This window comes from Artibeus jamaicensis, unplaced genomic scaffold, assembly GCF_021234435.1.
Source record: "Artibeus jamaicensis isolate MK-2021 breed Jamaican fruit bat unplaced genomic scaffold, CSHL_Jam_final contig_685, whole genome shotgun sequence".
NCBI classification, from domain to species: Eukaryota; Metazoa; Chordata; class Mammalia; order Chiroptera; family Phyllostomidae; genus Artibeus; species Artibeus jamaicensis.
Genome location: NW_026521924.1, coordinates 18,180,257 through 18,192,221, shown reverse-complemented (window position 1 = coordinate 18,192,221; position 11,965 = coordinate 18,180,257). Strand labels below are relative to the sequence as shown.

At 50.8% G+C, this 11,965-nt stretch overlaps 1 protein-coding gene across 1 annotated transcript; it reads left to right on the top strand.

Annotated features, from left to right (window-relative positions):
- The first annotated feature begins 6,303 nt into the window (after positions 1–6,303).
- GDF5 (growth differentiation factor 5) lies at positions 6,304–10,327 on the top strand. The gene is made up of 2 exons (XM_037164668.2): positions 6,304–6,928; positions 9,023–10,327. Exons 1-2 carry the CDS (start codon positions 6,304–6,306, stop codon positions 9,895–9,897), a joined length of 1,500 nt encoding a protein of 499 aa, XP_037020563.1. The 3' UTR covers positions 9,898–10,327.
- Positions 10,328–11,965: the final 1,638 nt, after the last annotated feature.

The window sequence follows — 11,965 nt, the reverse complement described above, 5'->3', positions numbered from 1 at the left end:
CCACAGCAATTGAACCCTAAGGTTCCGGACAAAAGCCAGGGGGAAGAACATGGCCAAAAGAACATTAAGCTGGGAGGCGGACCCACCCCCCTGGGTTTGGACTCCTGGCTTTGCCTGTGTCCTTGAGCAACCGTCTTCCCTCCCTGAGCCTCCAACTCCTATGAGATGGGCATTATAACGCTTCCCTGCAAGGGTTCTTATGTGCAGAATGGGAGACAGAGTTAGATGACGGGCAGGAAAAGTGGAAGGAGTGTGGCAGGAATCTGAGGTTTCTGAGGTCAAGAATGGCAGTGGGGTTCCCAGAGCCCTCACTGTTAACCTCAGTTGTTACCTCTGGGGAGAGGAGCTGGGGAGTAGTGAGGAAGGAACTTTTTGTTTTAATGTAATAACCTTCGTTATGGTTTAATTTTTTTTTACAATAAGCATGATTTAATTTTGGAATTAAAATATATTTAATACACATACTTCAGTAAAAAGCTTTCTTAAAAGCTTATATTAGCTCAGGCTGGTGTGCCGGCCTGCGAATCAGAGGGTTGCCAGTTGGACTCCCAGTCAGGGCGTGGGCCCGGGGTGCGGGCCAGGTCCCCCATGGGGGGCATGCGAGAGGCAGCCATGCGTTGCTGCTTCTCTCCCTGTCTTCCTCCCTCTACTTCTCTCTAAAATGAATAAATAAATAAAACCTTTTAAAAAAATCTGGGAAGGAATGAAGGACCTGTGGCCTGGGTTGGAATGGAGACTTCAGTGTTTTCTTTTGTACTGTTTGAAACTTTTTCCTCATGAGTTTGCATTACTTTTCTATCTAACAAGTACTACTTTTTAAAAGTTTTAAAAGCATTTTAAAAATAAAAATATTTAAAATAAAGAATACACGTGAGAAATGTACAGTTCCTTTGTTCACACTCCATACCCACAACAGAGATACACATACACCCATACATGGGTTCCGGGTCGGTTTTCCATGGCAAGCACGATGTATTATTATTGACCTAGGACAGAAGTCCCATGCTTGGACAATGTGCAGTTCCCAAGGAGCTCAGCTGGGGGAGCCATTGAGAGCTCCCTGGATGAGAGCAGTGGCAACTCCTGGAGCATTGAAACACCACAAGCCAGAAAATGGCCGGGTGAGGATTGGGCTCCCCCCGCCCTCCAATGGAGGCAGCCCAGGCCCTTCAGAGGAGAAGCACAGATAGAGGGTCAGGGATTCTGGGCCTTCCTTTCAGCCACTTCCTAACATGTAGGATCATAGCAAGAAAAAAGGTCAGCTCTCTCTTGCTGTGGGAAGAGCATTGATTTCAGAGTCAGGTACTCGGTCATTTCTAGCCACATACATAAATAAATAAATAAATAAATAAATAAATAAATAGATAGATAGATAGATAGATAGATAGATAGATAAATAAAACATTAGACTTGTGCCAGTCACTTAACCTTAACTTCTCTGAGACCCGGTTTCCTCATTTGTGAAACAGGGACAATATTAACAATTGAATCTTTTATTTTTAAAGTATAATTTATGGAGCCCCTACTATATGGTGGAAGGAAGAAAGAAAGGCACTTTACATGTGTGAATAGTTAGTTCTTACATCCAGTCTATGAAGCAGATATTTTTATCCTCATTTTAGAGGTAAAGAAATAGGTTCAGAGAAGTGATTTAAAAATGTAAGTAAAAGCCAACATGTATGTGGTGTTTACTGTGCGTGTAGTCACCGTGCTGAGAACTCGAATAACAACAACGCAAATCATAACAGCTCTGTGAAGTAGGTATATTATTACCCTCATTTTATGCATGAGGAAACTGAGGCATGGAGAGATTAAATAATTAGCCTGAAATTATATGGCTGGTGAATTTGAAGGCAGGTAGCCCAGTTCTTAATCATTATGTTACCAATCAGACAAGTCTCCTGTTTAATACCCTTCCTTGAGTTTCTCACTGCACTAAAAATAAAATCCAGCTTCCTTTCTCTGGCATGCAAGGCCGTACTTGACATGGTTCTGGCACAATCTGACCACATTTATCACTCTTCCCCGCGTTCACTCTGCTTCAGATGCACCAGCTCCTCGTGGGTCCTCAGATATGCCAAGCTCATGTCTGCCTCAGGGCCTTTGCATTTGTCGTTCTTCACTTGGAATGATTATCCCGCATACCCTTGTAGGCCTCATTCTCTCACTGTACCCACATCTCTGCTCAAGTGTCATCCCCTCCAAGAGACATTCTTATCTACAGACTTCCCTCTGACTCTTCCTAATTTTTAAAAAAAATTCTCTGAAACTATACATTTGTTTGCTTGTTTGTCTCTTTCACCAGAATGTGAGTGCAGACTTGGTCATCTTGTCCACGGCTAGATATCCAGTGCTCAGGCCCGGGACCTACCGTGTGTTAGTCACCTAATATTATAGTTGCTGGATAATTAAGCACATAAATGAATGGATATCCAAGGTCACCCAATTGTGTGGCAGAGCCGGAGCACAAACTGAGTTGTCTGATCCTGGAGCCTATGCTCTTTGTCGCTGTGCTGGGCTGGGCTGACTCCAGGAGACCTTGGGAGGGTCTGATGGTACAGTGAATGCAAAACCGCTTTGAAAATTGCTAAGTGCTTGAAAAACAAAAGATTATTGTTATTGTTCAGTTTACTGTTTGCTCATCTGCCAAATGGGGATGAGAATACGCTGCCCTGCCGGCTTTAAGAGAATGTTTTGTGGAGCGCGGAGCAGTGGGTAAACATGTACAAGAGTCAAAGCCTTTGCGTGGTAGAAGATCCACTGTAAAGATCATTTCCATGCCAGTGGCTTCCCAAGACTCCCATCCTCTACCTCAGGTTTGACATTAATATTGCTGACAGGAGAGGGGGAGGTAAGGGGACATGGGGGACTGAGGGACTCTGCGTCCCAGTAATTAAACATGTTGGGACTGAAGCGCTGCCAGCGGCAGCATCTGGTTGCAATTACCAGAGGGGACCAAAGTGATTAGTCACCTTTATAGTGAGAGCCAGGCCGGTCTCCTGGGCTCCTCCCGGGAGAGGGCCTTCTAAGTAAGCTCTGAGTCCCCTTTCCCTGCTCCCACCCCACTCTGGGGTCCCCTGGTCCTCAAACAATGGCCCCTGATCTGAGTCCTCCCTGTCTCAAAGCCCCAGCTCATCGGAGGAGACCTTGACAGAAAGCCAGGGACACCATAATTGCCCCCCACCCCCCACCACCCTTTTACTTCTTGTGTTTCTGGAGGCCAGGTTGGGATTCTTTGCTAAAAAATGTGTCAAAGCGGGAATTAAGCTCAAAAAGTAATTTAGCCTTTCTGAACCTCAGCTTCTTTATCTGCGAACTGTGGGACTATCTAAACCTCCATCTTAGAGTTGTTGTGAAGATAAATAAGATGAAAATGCAATGGGATATCAAGGCCCAAGTCTAGTTTACTAGAGTACGTGCTCAGTAAATAGTAGCTGTTATTAATGTTTTCCAGGTGCGAGGCTAATCACTTTTTATGATTCATTTCATTGAATCCCCATAAAACCCCTGTGAGTAGGTGCCGTCACAGTCCTTGTTCAGAGTTTCAGGGAGGCGTAGAGGTTTCCGAAGATCGACCAGTGCGCTAAACCATATAGCAGAATCGGAATTCAAAACCAGGTCTGCTTGTCACCAAAGCTCTTGCTCTTTATCAAACCCTGTGCAGGGGTGTGTTGCTTGTTTTATTTGTTCCTCCCTTCATTTGTTCACTCCGTTGACCTTGCAAAGTGCCTAGTAGGTGGTAAGACAGAATCCTTCCCTTTAAGAAACTCAGAGTCCAGCAGGGAAGGCATGAGATGTCCACAAGTAACCACATCTTAAAGCAGAAAATTATGGTTTTCATATATAAGGCCAGTTGGAGATTTATTCATCCATACAACCCATACTGAGAGTTTGCTATGTGCTGGGCCTTTTGCCCAGCACTGGGAATAATTGAAAGATAAATATAGTACAGTCTAGTCATAATCTAATGAGGGAGACAGATATGTAAATAAATTATTACAGTTATAAGGAATTGAGTTATGATTCTAAAAAACATGAAAAAGGTACGAAGAGTAGAAGAAATGAACTGTGTTTGAGGCAAGGGGCAGGGGCAGAACTGCATAATCTTTGAGCTACCAAAGTGGAAAGGGGTACAGAAAATATGTGCTAACAACTGAGGAGTGTGCATTTTCCGGGGGACAAGGGAAGGCTTCTTGGAGGAGAGGGCACGTCAGTTGGCACTTTTCATTGAGTAGGTTTTAGAGAGAGGAAGGTTTGGAACAGAGATATCCTAAAGGCATGGAAGCCAGTTATAAGGGAATTATAGTAGGACAGGTGGTGAGGAGGACGGAGACAGTGAGACAGTGGGGGTAGAGAGGAGGGAGGAACGCCAGAGATGACTGCGTTAGTGGGGACAAGTCAGAAGGGAAGCCAAGTGCTGTGAATCTGCGCAAGTGGAGGGATGGTGATAAAGTCAGGTCTTCCTTGAAGCTTCGCCAAAGAGTGCCTGGTGGTGCATTGGTCCTTCGAGATGGGGAGGCGGAGTTCTACTAGGTTTCTGACCTAGGAGCACCAGATGAAGCCTGGAATGGCCAAGTTATGCTGCTGTGCTCTGAAGATCAGCAAGGATCTGGGAGCGTCACCATGAAAGGGTTGGTCAGGCACCTGGATCCCCCCAGCTGTGAATTCATCTCTTTCATTCATCAAACACTTACTGAGCTTCTACTGTGAGCCAGCCTGTGCTGGAAAACCAATTTGGTGACCTTAGAGCACAAACAGATCTTTATTAGGCAGGCTCAAAGAATCTCAGATTAAGAAGGAAGCCTGCCTGACTACTGCTTCTACCCCGCTGCTATACCTCTTAATGTGACGAGTGTTGTAACGGAATGCACAAGAAAAGGTAATTGGCTCTGTCTAGGCATCAGGGAAGGCTTCCCAGAGGAGATGAATTTTTAAGATGAAGCTCTCAGGGTAAGGAGAAATTTCCTCCAGTCATGGGTGTGAAAGGAGAGTATTTCCAGTGAAGGGAACAGCTTCCCCCCATGAGTGCAGCAGGAATTCAGCCTTCTTCTAGAGCTATCAGAAAAGCATGTTGTGGGAAGTCATTTTTCCAGCCTCCTGCAGGGGCCGCTGCTGCCCCAGCCTGGGCCTGCCACCTCTGAACTCAGACAGTCCTTTCCAAAAAAACCCGGAGTCTGTGTTTCCTGGGGTAGCAGGGAGGCGCACCCTGGACCAGCCTCCACCTGAGGAGTGGGCTCCGGGGTGGCAGTACCCTCCAGTGCCTGCAGAAACCATCTGAGTTTCGTCGGTGGCATTTGGGGGAGGGCTGTAGTGGGTACTGATATTTTTCTGTCTCTGGGTCACCACAAGTTTATTAAAATAAAAGAAACTGTGGGTAAATGCTGCCATCTGTGCCGCCCCCCCCCAACAACAAATCAGGCCCCAGACTAGACGCAGGGATTGAAACTGCTTTAAAAACACCCCAAGGAGTTAGCTGAAAACTCACACTCCCCATGCTTCTGGGGCTTAAGATCTTGAGCTCATTCCTCAGCATCTCTCCTCAGGAGGGTGGGGTGGGCTGCCCCCTGAGGTGGAGGTGAAGACCCCTGAGTCTGCTCCATGGACCGAGGGGCCCCCTAAGCCTAGAGTCACGCTTCGGGGCTCCGTGCCAAGAGCCCCCGTGAGCCATGGCCTCGAAAGGGCAGCGGTGATTTTTTTTCACATAAATATATCGCACTTAAATGAGTTTAGACAGCATGACATCAGAGAGTAATTAAATTGGTTTGGGTTGAAATTCCGTTTCCAATTCCTGAGTTCAGGTTTGTAAAAGATTTTTCTGAGCACCTGCAGGCGAGTGTGTGTGTGTGTGTGTGTGTGTGTGTGTTTGTGTGTGTGAAGTATTTTCACTGGAAAGGATTCAAAACTTAAAAAAAAAAAAACTGGAGCACACAGGCAGCATTACGCCATTCTTCCTTCTTGGAAAAATCCCTCAGCCTTATACAAGCCTCCTTCAAGCCCTCAGTCAGTTGTGCAGGAGAAAGGGGGCGGTCGGCTTTCTCCTTTCAAGAACGAGTTATTTTCAGCTGCTGACTGGAGACGGTGCACGTCTGGATACGAGAGCATTTCCACTATGGGACTGGATACAAACACACACCCGGCAGACTTAAAGAGTCTCAGACTGAGGAGAAAGCCTTTCCTTCTGCTGCTACTGCTGCTGCCGCTGCTTTTGAGGGTCCACTCCTTTCATGGTTTTTCCTGCCAAACCAGAGGCACCTTCGCTGCTGCCGCCGTTCTCTTTGGTGTCATTCAGCGGCTGGCCAGAGGATGAGACTCTCCAAACCCCTCACTCTCTTGCTTTGGCACCTGGCTTGGCTGGACCTGGAATTTATCTGCACTGTGTTGGGGGCCCCTGACTTGGGCCAGAGACCCCAGGGGGCCAGGCCAGGATTGGCCAAAGCAGAAGCCAAAGAGAGGCCCCCTCTGGCCCGGAACGTATTCAGGCCAGGGGGTCACAGCTATGGTGGGGGAGCCACCAATGCCAGGGCAAAGGGGGGCACTGGGCAGGCAGGAGGCCTGACACAGCCCAAGAAGGATGAACCTAAAAAGCTGCCCCCCAGATCGGGTGGCCCTGAACCCAAGCCAGGACACCCTCCCCAGGCAAGGCAGGCTGCAACGCGGACTGTGACCCCCAAAGGACAGCTTCCTGGGGGCAAGGCACCCCCAAAGGCAGGTGCTGTTCCCAGCCCCTTTTTGCTGAAGAAGGCCAGGGAGCCAGGGGCTCCTCGAGAGCCCAAGGAGACGTTCCGCCCGCCCCCCATCACGCCCCACGAATACATGCTCTCGCTGTACAGGACGCTGTCCGATGCTGACAGAAAGGGAGGAAACAGCAGCGTGAAGTTGGAGGCCGGCCTGGCCAACACCATCACCAGCTTTATTGACAAAGGGCAAGGTGAGGGGGCGGGGTGGCAGGGGTACGGCTCAGAGGGAGGGGCATCTGCATGCATGGAGGGGCCTTTCAGAGCTCTGACACCACTGGTGGGAGACTGTGTGCCTGGGGTGGTATCTGGGACTGTCCCACACATGTCAGGTCCCAGGGTCCTGGCATGTCAGACTGGAGGCACCTGGGGTCACCAAGGCCAACTCTTGCAAGGTGCAGAGGGGATGACTAAAGCCCAGAGAGAGACAAGACCTGCCAGGTGGTGGCAGAGTTGGGGACCAGGCTTTAAGACTCTTGATCACCGGGCCATGCTCTGTTCCTGTGTGGATGGGCCCAACTTTGTAGGCTCCAGTGGTTTGTAGGTTTTCTCAGCTGGCAGAGAGATAAATTAATTTCTAGCCACCCATCATCCTGCAACTTTACCCTCAGGGTAGGGAGCAGAGGAGGCAGGATAGGAGGAGACAGTCAGTGAGGCACCCTGGAGTCACGGAGTGATGTTGAAGTATGTGGGGTCTGGGAGTGGACAGCAAACCTAGGGTTTAACAGTGCGACCTTGGAAAAGCCCCTTCTCCCTTCAGGGTCAGTTTCTCCACCTGTACAGCTATATGGGGGTTGGACTAGGTGATTTCTGAGAGCCCCTCAAATGTGAAACTTTATGTCCTGTCCTAAACACAGATCATTCTTATCATTAACCCCTAGGAATAAGTGCTCCCCTCGTTTCTCCCTCTGCCCACCTGGCATTGCTGTCTTGGCCTTTCCTCCCAGCAGGGCTCTTCCCCTGTCAGGGCCTCAGTTTCTCCCTAAGTGTGATTGCTGGGGTGGACTGCAGCTCATATGCTCTGGTTCTGTGGGTCTTGGCTGGCAGGGTGGGGGAGGGGTCAGAGAGTGGGAGAGGCTCCTCGTTAGAGCTGGCCTGTGGGGGGATGACAGGAGGCGGGGGAGGCACAGAGGCAGCAGGTCTGGCTGAGGTGGGGGAGGCGGCCTGGCTGCCTGCCCAGTCAGGGAAAGCTGTGACCCCTTGGGGGCTCATAAAGTAAGTCCTTGTGCCCCCCAGCACTAAGGGAGCTTGGAGAGGGGCAGATGGGGAGTTTAAAGGCCTAATTAGTCACCTTCTAGAGCTATATATGAATGCTTCCTAACGGCAAATTGGTATTTGGGAAAGAGGGCATGTGGATTGGACAGACTATTGAGCTGCTTATACATACGCACAGCCCTATATTTGTGTATACCTTCTGAATCACACACATGTACCTATGTGCACACATACCTTCTTACCTATATGTATACATGGAATCTTCTCACATATATACACATATACCACATGCATCATACATTTTGACACAAGCCCAGTCACACAGGCACATGACATCATTTATTTATGCCACTTTCTCACTCACACGTGAACCCAATCATGCACACAAACTCTCACACAGACACGCCCATACATCCAGCAGGTGAGACACATACATGGCAAAATCATTAGACTGGGAAGCAGGGAAATTGGGTTGCAGAGCAGTTTGTCATTAACTCACTGTGTGACTGTAGTCAAGTCACTCCCCCTCTCTGTACATCAACTGTAAAAAGAGAACCCTAAGATTTTCTTTAAGGTACAGTGGAAGCAGCTTTGGATTGGGTATGCAAAGTTCTAGGCTAGGGTTTCAACTCTGTCTTCTCTCAGCTGGGAGACTTTGAGCAAGTCACCTAACTTCTCTGAGCCTCTGGTTCTCCCTCTGGTAGAACAGGAGTGATGATAATGACCAACCCCACCTATTTCACCAGTGAGGTACCATATTCAATAGCAGGTAGGGAAGAGGTAGGTAGAAGGCACTTCTAGAGCCGGTGTGTCTCTGATGTGAATAGAGATGGACACAAACACCTAGAACACACCAGTCGCCCCCAGCCACATCTACAGATAAACAACCTTACTTGGTAGGCTGTGTAGGACAAGGCTCTCAGTGGTTTGGATCTTGGCTTTTCTTAGAGTGGGGAAGAGGTTAAAGAAAGCTCTCTGGACCAGGGAGAGAGCTGTAGCCCTCCCCCGAGGTCTCGAGGTGACTGGCTTTCTTGAGGAGGTTGCAGGGAATGACTTCTGGATGTTCTCTCTAGATGACCGAGGCCCTGTGGTCAGGAAGCAGAGGTACGTGTTTGACATTAGTGCCCTGGAGAAGGATGGGCTGCTAGGGGCTGAGCTGCGGATCTTGCGGAAGAAGCCCTTGGACACAGCCAAGCCAGTGGCCCCCAGTAGCGGGCGGACTGCCCAGCTGAAGCTGTCCAGCTGCCCCAGCGGCCGGCAGCCGGCAGCCTTGCTGGATGTGCGCTCCGTGCCAGGCCTGGACGGATCTGGCTGGGAGGTGTTTGACATCTGGAAGCTCTTCCGAAACTTTAAGAACTCGGCCCAGCTGTGCCTGGAGCTGGAGGCCTGGGAACGGGGCCGGGCTGTGGACCTCCGCAGCCTGGGCTTTGACCGGGCTGCCCGTCAGGTTCACGAGAAGGCCCTGTTTCTGGTGTTTGGCCGCACCAAGAAGCGGGACCTGTTCTTTAACGAGATTAAGGCCCGCTCTGGCCAGGACGATAAGACCGTGTACGAGTACCTGTTCAGCCAGCGGCGAAAACGGAGGGCTCCACTGGCCACCCGCCAGGGCAAGCGGCCCAGCAAGAACCCCAAGGCCCGCTGCAGCCGAAAGGCACTGCATGTCAATTTCAAGGACATGGGCTGGGATGACTGGATCATCGCACCCCTGGAGTACGAGGCCTTCCACTGCGAGGGACTATGTGAGTTCCCCTTGCGCTCTCACCTGGAGCCCACGAACCATGCAGTCATCCAGACCCTGATGAACTCCATGGACCCGGAGTCCACGCCACCTACCTGCTGTGTGCCCACGCGCCTGAGTCCCATCAGCATCCTCTTCATTGACTCCGCCAATAACGTGGTCTATAAGCAGTATGAGGACATGGTCGTGGAGTCTTGTGGTTGCAGGTAGCAGCACTGGCCCTGTCTTCCTGGTGGCGCATCCCCAAGACGCTGTGCACATGGGCCCCTCCTCGCATTTGTGGGATCACACAGGGGTCAGGAAGCCGCGGCCGGGAACTTCTACACATCCTGCCTGAAAGGAGATTCCGACAGCCTTGCTCACTCTCTGAGTGGGACGAGGGCTAAAGGGTCCTTTCTACCTGCAAGTCCCTCTGTCTATGGATTTTTCTGCCCTTCTGCTGCTCTGACTGACAGGGACAGGCCCAGGGAGACAGACTCCTATTGGGACTGAGACCCAGCAGACCTGGTTTTCCAATGAAAGTCAGCGGAGGACTTCTCCTCTCCTGGGCCTCCTTGGACTCTGGACTCTCCGGGGAGGGCTCTTCCTGGGAGAGCCGAGGGTGCCGCATCCTCCTAGAATCACCACGGTGCCTGGTGACTTTCTGCCCCTGGGGTAGATGAGATGCTAATGGGGCAGGGGTGGGAAAAGAGGGGGAGAGGGCTTGGGCAGGGGTGAGGAATGTGGGGCTATTAGACTGTTAGATTAAAATGTACATTGATGAGATAAAAAGCAAAACTGTGCCTCACACTGTGGCAAATTTCTTGTTCGCTCCAGGGGACACAGCGACCCCTCAAAGAATGACTGACCCAGGGAGGGGAGGTGGGTTGCCTCACGTATAAACCCGGTGTCCAGGGCCCAGTCCCTGCTCCCAGGCCTGGAAACTGAAGCAGGGCCAGGGCTACCTCTAACCCCATTCCCGTTCCTTCCAAAAGCCCATTGGTCTGGAGCTCCATCTGCTCCGGTGGGGCCTGCCAACAGAGTTAGGTTTTCTTTTTGGCACTTCTTAGTCAAGCTGGTTGTCTCTGAAATGGATCCCTAAATGGGAGGGAAGTTGGGGATTTCATTTCCTCTAAAATCATCCCACTTCATTCACTAGTATCTGCTGCCTCCCCACCCCCACCCCCACCACACACTCATAAAATGAACTGACTACCATTTAAAGGATCCTCTGCCTCTCACTGGGGAACCTGGGCTGCCGGAAATCTCTTCCTCCGCTAGTGAAGCATCTCCTTTTTGCCCCTGACCCCTGTTCCTCACACGATCTTGTCTACGGCCCTGCTCCCCTCCTGCGAGTCACCTTCGATACTTATCGCTCCCCCATTGCTTCCTACCTGCTCTCCCCCATCTTCAAAAACAGAGCTGGAGTCCCTCCCCTTTGCATTATACATACTATAAATACAAAATTATATATTAGATAAATAACCTTCCCACTAATCCCAGACAGGCCAGTGCCAGGCGCACCCTGACAATGTTTTCTACTTGGGGCTTTGCCCAGACTAAATGTTCACTTCCCTTTCTCCACTAGAGTCTTCGAGGGGAAGCCTGAGATGGGAACTGCTGGGAGGGGAGCACAGCCCTCTGGTAGGGAAACTTGGGCACCTGAGTCCTTGTTCTGAGGGCTCGGGACCAGGTTCTGCCTGGCTGAAGAGAGAGGGTGGACAAGGAGAAGGGAGTCTGAGCCTCTGCTTCCCACCCAGGGGGCCTCAACATTTTCCCCACCTCTCTCCAGCTGAGTCTTTGATTCCCAGGGCTCCTGGCCAAAGCTGTTTCAACAGTGGGGATTCCTGCCCAGCTATGGGCAGATCTTGTGTCCCTTCCCTCTAGACCCAAAACCTGGGTTGTCAGGGCCTAAAGCAAGAGCCCCGTGCAGGAGGCAGCCTGATCCTGGAGCCTCTCCCTCCCTGGCTGGGCTTCGTTGTATTTGGCTGGTGGCAGGCCTGCAAAATCTGGAAGTAAACAAAGAAGCTGCCATGGCAGACAGAGTCCTGGTGTGTGTGAGAGGAGAGTGAGCCTGGAAGGGAGGTGCCAGGGGGGCCAAGCTGCGGGCTGTGGATACAGGGTGGGCAGTGTAGAAACTGGGCATCCCAAGGGCAGAGAGGCAGGGGCGAAGAGGTCACAGGTGGGGCTGGCTCCCGCACACCCTTGTTTTCTGGGCCGTGTGTCTCTAGTTTCTTGGAAAGTCTGACCAAACTGGAGCTGCTCCCTGCCTTTGCCCTGTCGGAGAGTTTCCTGTCAC